General features: G+C 54.1%; 1 protein-coding gene across 1 annotated transcript; it reads left to right on the forward strand.

Annotated features, from left to right (window-relative positions):
• Positions 1–425: 425 nt before the first annotated feature.
• Positions 426–927, forward strand: UBL4B (ubiquitin-like 4B). Its single transcript, XM_008566823.1, is given in 2 exon segments — positions 426–878; positions 880–927. Coding segments are annotated over 2 exon segments (501 nt in total).
• Positions 928–2,267: the final 1,340 nt, after the last annotated feature.

Raw genomic sequence — 2,267 nt, forward strand, 5'->3', positions numbered from 1 at the left:
CCTGCATGGAAAAGGCACCCAATACACATGTTGAATATCTCAACAGATATTCCCCTTATGCTACCCTGTCCTTTCCAGCCCTCCCTTTCCCTAGCCCCACTCTCCTTTTTCCTATTCCTACATTTTTTTCCCCTGGCCCTCCTTTTTTTCTTTTCTCCCCAACTTTCTCCTTTCACTGAGGAAGGATGCTCTGTGCCCAAAATGACCGTCTGCTGTGCCTTCAGTTCTGCTCTGGAAATGAGCCTTGCTACAGCATTGTGACATCACTGTGCAATAGCCAATGGATGCCAACTGGGGCTAGGCTCTTGCCTCTTGGGACCACTGGCCCTCTGTTGATAGGGAGAAGCCAACTTTTCCTGCAGGGTCCCTTAATCTTCAGGGCAGCTCCTGGAGCATGGATCCCTCCTGATACCACTCTTGGCTCAATGTTCCTCACGGTCAAGCTGCTCCTGGGCCGGAGATGCAGCCTGAAGGTGTCAGGGAAAGAGAGCGTGGCAACGCTGAAGAAGCTGGTGTCTGAGCGGCTGCAGGTGCCCGAGGAGCAGCAGCACCTGCTCTTCCGTGGCCAGCTTCTGGCCGATGACAAGTGCCTCTCGGACTACCGCATTGGGCCCAATGCCTCTATCAATGTCATCATGCGGCCCCTGGAGGAGATGGTGCCAAAGGAGGCCCACCAGCCCCAGCCCCTGTGGCACCAGCTGGGCCAGGTCCTGCCCAAACACTTTGGGCCACAGGATGCCAAGGCAGTGTTGCAGCTGCTGAGGCAGGAGCACGAGGAGCGCCTGCAGAGGATAGGCCTGGAGGACCTGGAGCAGCTGGCACGGCACCTACTGGCAGAAGAGCAGCACGTGGAGGGAGAGAGGGAGCCCAAGGCTATGGCCTCAGAGCTCCTGCAACAAGGAGGAGGAGGTGGAGGCTGATCAGTAAACCACTCGCCCTACTCATTTGCATGCTAAAATTCTCCTGGCCTCATCCTTACATGCTCCTTGCTGACTTTTCTCAGTACTTCCTGCTGATGTAGATGCGTCCACACACATTTTTTGAAGGTCCAAAGCAGCTAGAGGGTTTCTAGACCCCTTTGTTCCCTTTTGGGCCTGAGTTCCCCCTCTGAAATGTGGAATGATTTCACACCCATCACTATCCACTATCAGAAGGGGTTCTGATTGCCCGCTGTCAGCAACCCCCATGGCCCGGAGTCTCTATGGCTCTAGACAGACCCTCTTTCTCCTTTGGAGCAGAAGGACAACGTGAGTTTAATTTCCTCCATCCTCAGCCCATGGCACCAATATGTAGGCCCCCCACCTGCTACCCCACCCTAGCCAAGAGAAAAGGAATGTCAGGTAGCTGCCCCTTGTTCTCTGGATAAGGCTGTCCCTGCTGTCCGCCTGCTTGTGCTTCCACAGCTTTAAGGGACAGACACAGCAGAGGTAGGAGGGGGAGGAGTGCACCTACTGTGAGCCAGGCCTGGAGCTCTCAGGGAGACAGACACAGGCCAAGAACAGCAGGAAACTAAGCCTTAGGCGGAAAAAGGTTTGCAAAGCCACACATGCACTGCACCATCCCCAGTCGGATCAATGGGTAGGTATCACTGAGCTCCCATTACCTGCCCAGCACTGCCCAAGGCTTCCTGGGAGAAACAAAACCGTATCAGTGAGGATCCTTGCTCCCAACAAGCAAGTAGCCTAGATGGAGAGATGGGTGTAAACATGAAAAGTAAAGCAGCAACATGAAAATGGAGTATAGTCTGTGTGACTAAATGCCCAGGTGCCTCACAGGGCTCTGGGTTCAGCACACGGGGGCCAGTTCCCTCCAGACTATGGGGAAGCCAAGCCCTTTTCTCTATTCTTGGTGTGAGAGAGTGGCGCTTGCCGAGGGCTGAAGATTCCTCACCTCTGTGTATTGCGGGGAAGGCAGGGGTTCACTAAGAGCCTTGGTCCCCGCTTCACTGCTGGAGACCCCAAAGTGCTGTTATTGCAGAAGTTTTGGTTCTGGGTGATGGAGATGGAGGGAAAGGAATGGAGGAGAATGTCGTGAAAGGAATGAGCAGGGTCTGCTTCCCTGAGAAGCATTCTCTCCTTGGCAGACACGCCCCTGTCCTCCATTCCAGCCCTAGCTCAGCCACTGTCTTGCTGAGTGACCATGACCGTGATGAATGTACTGCACCTGTCCAATGCTCAGGTTTGCCACCTGTTACATGGGGAGCATTATCATAGTTTCCTACTTGCCCAATAGATGTTTGTGAGGGTTGGAAGCAGAGGCTGTGTAAT

This window comes from Galeopterus variegatus, unplaced genomic scaffold (assembly GCF_000696425.1).
Source record: "Galeopterus variegatus unplaced genomic scaffold, G_variegatus-3.0.2 Scaffold16, whole genome shotgun sequence".
NCBI classification, from domain to species: domain Eukaryota; kingdom Metazoa; phylum Chordata; class Mammalia; order Dermoptera; family Cynocephalidae; genus Galeopterus; species Galeopterus variegatus.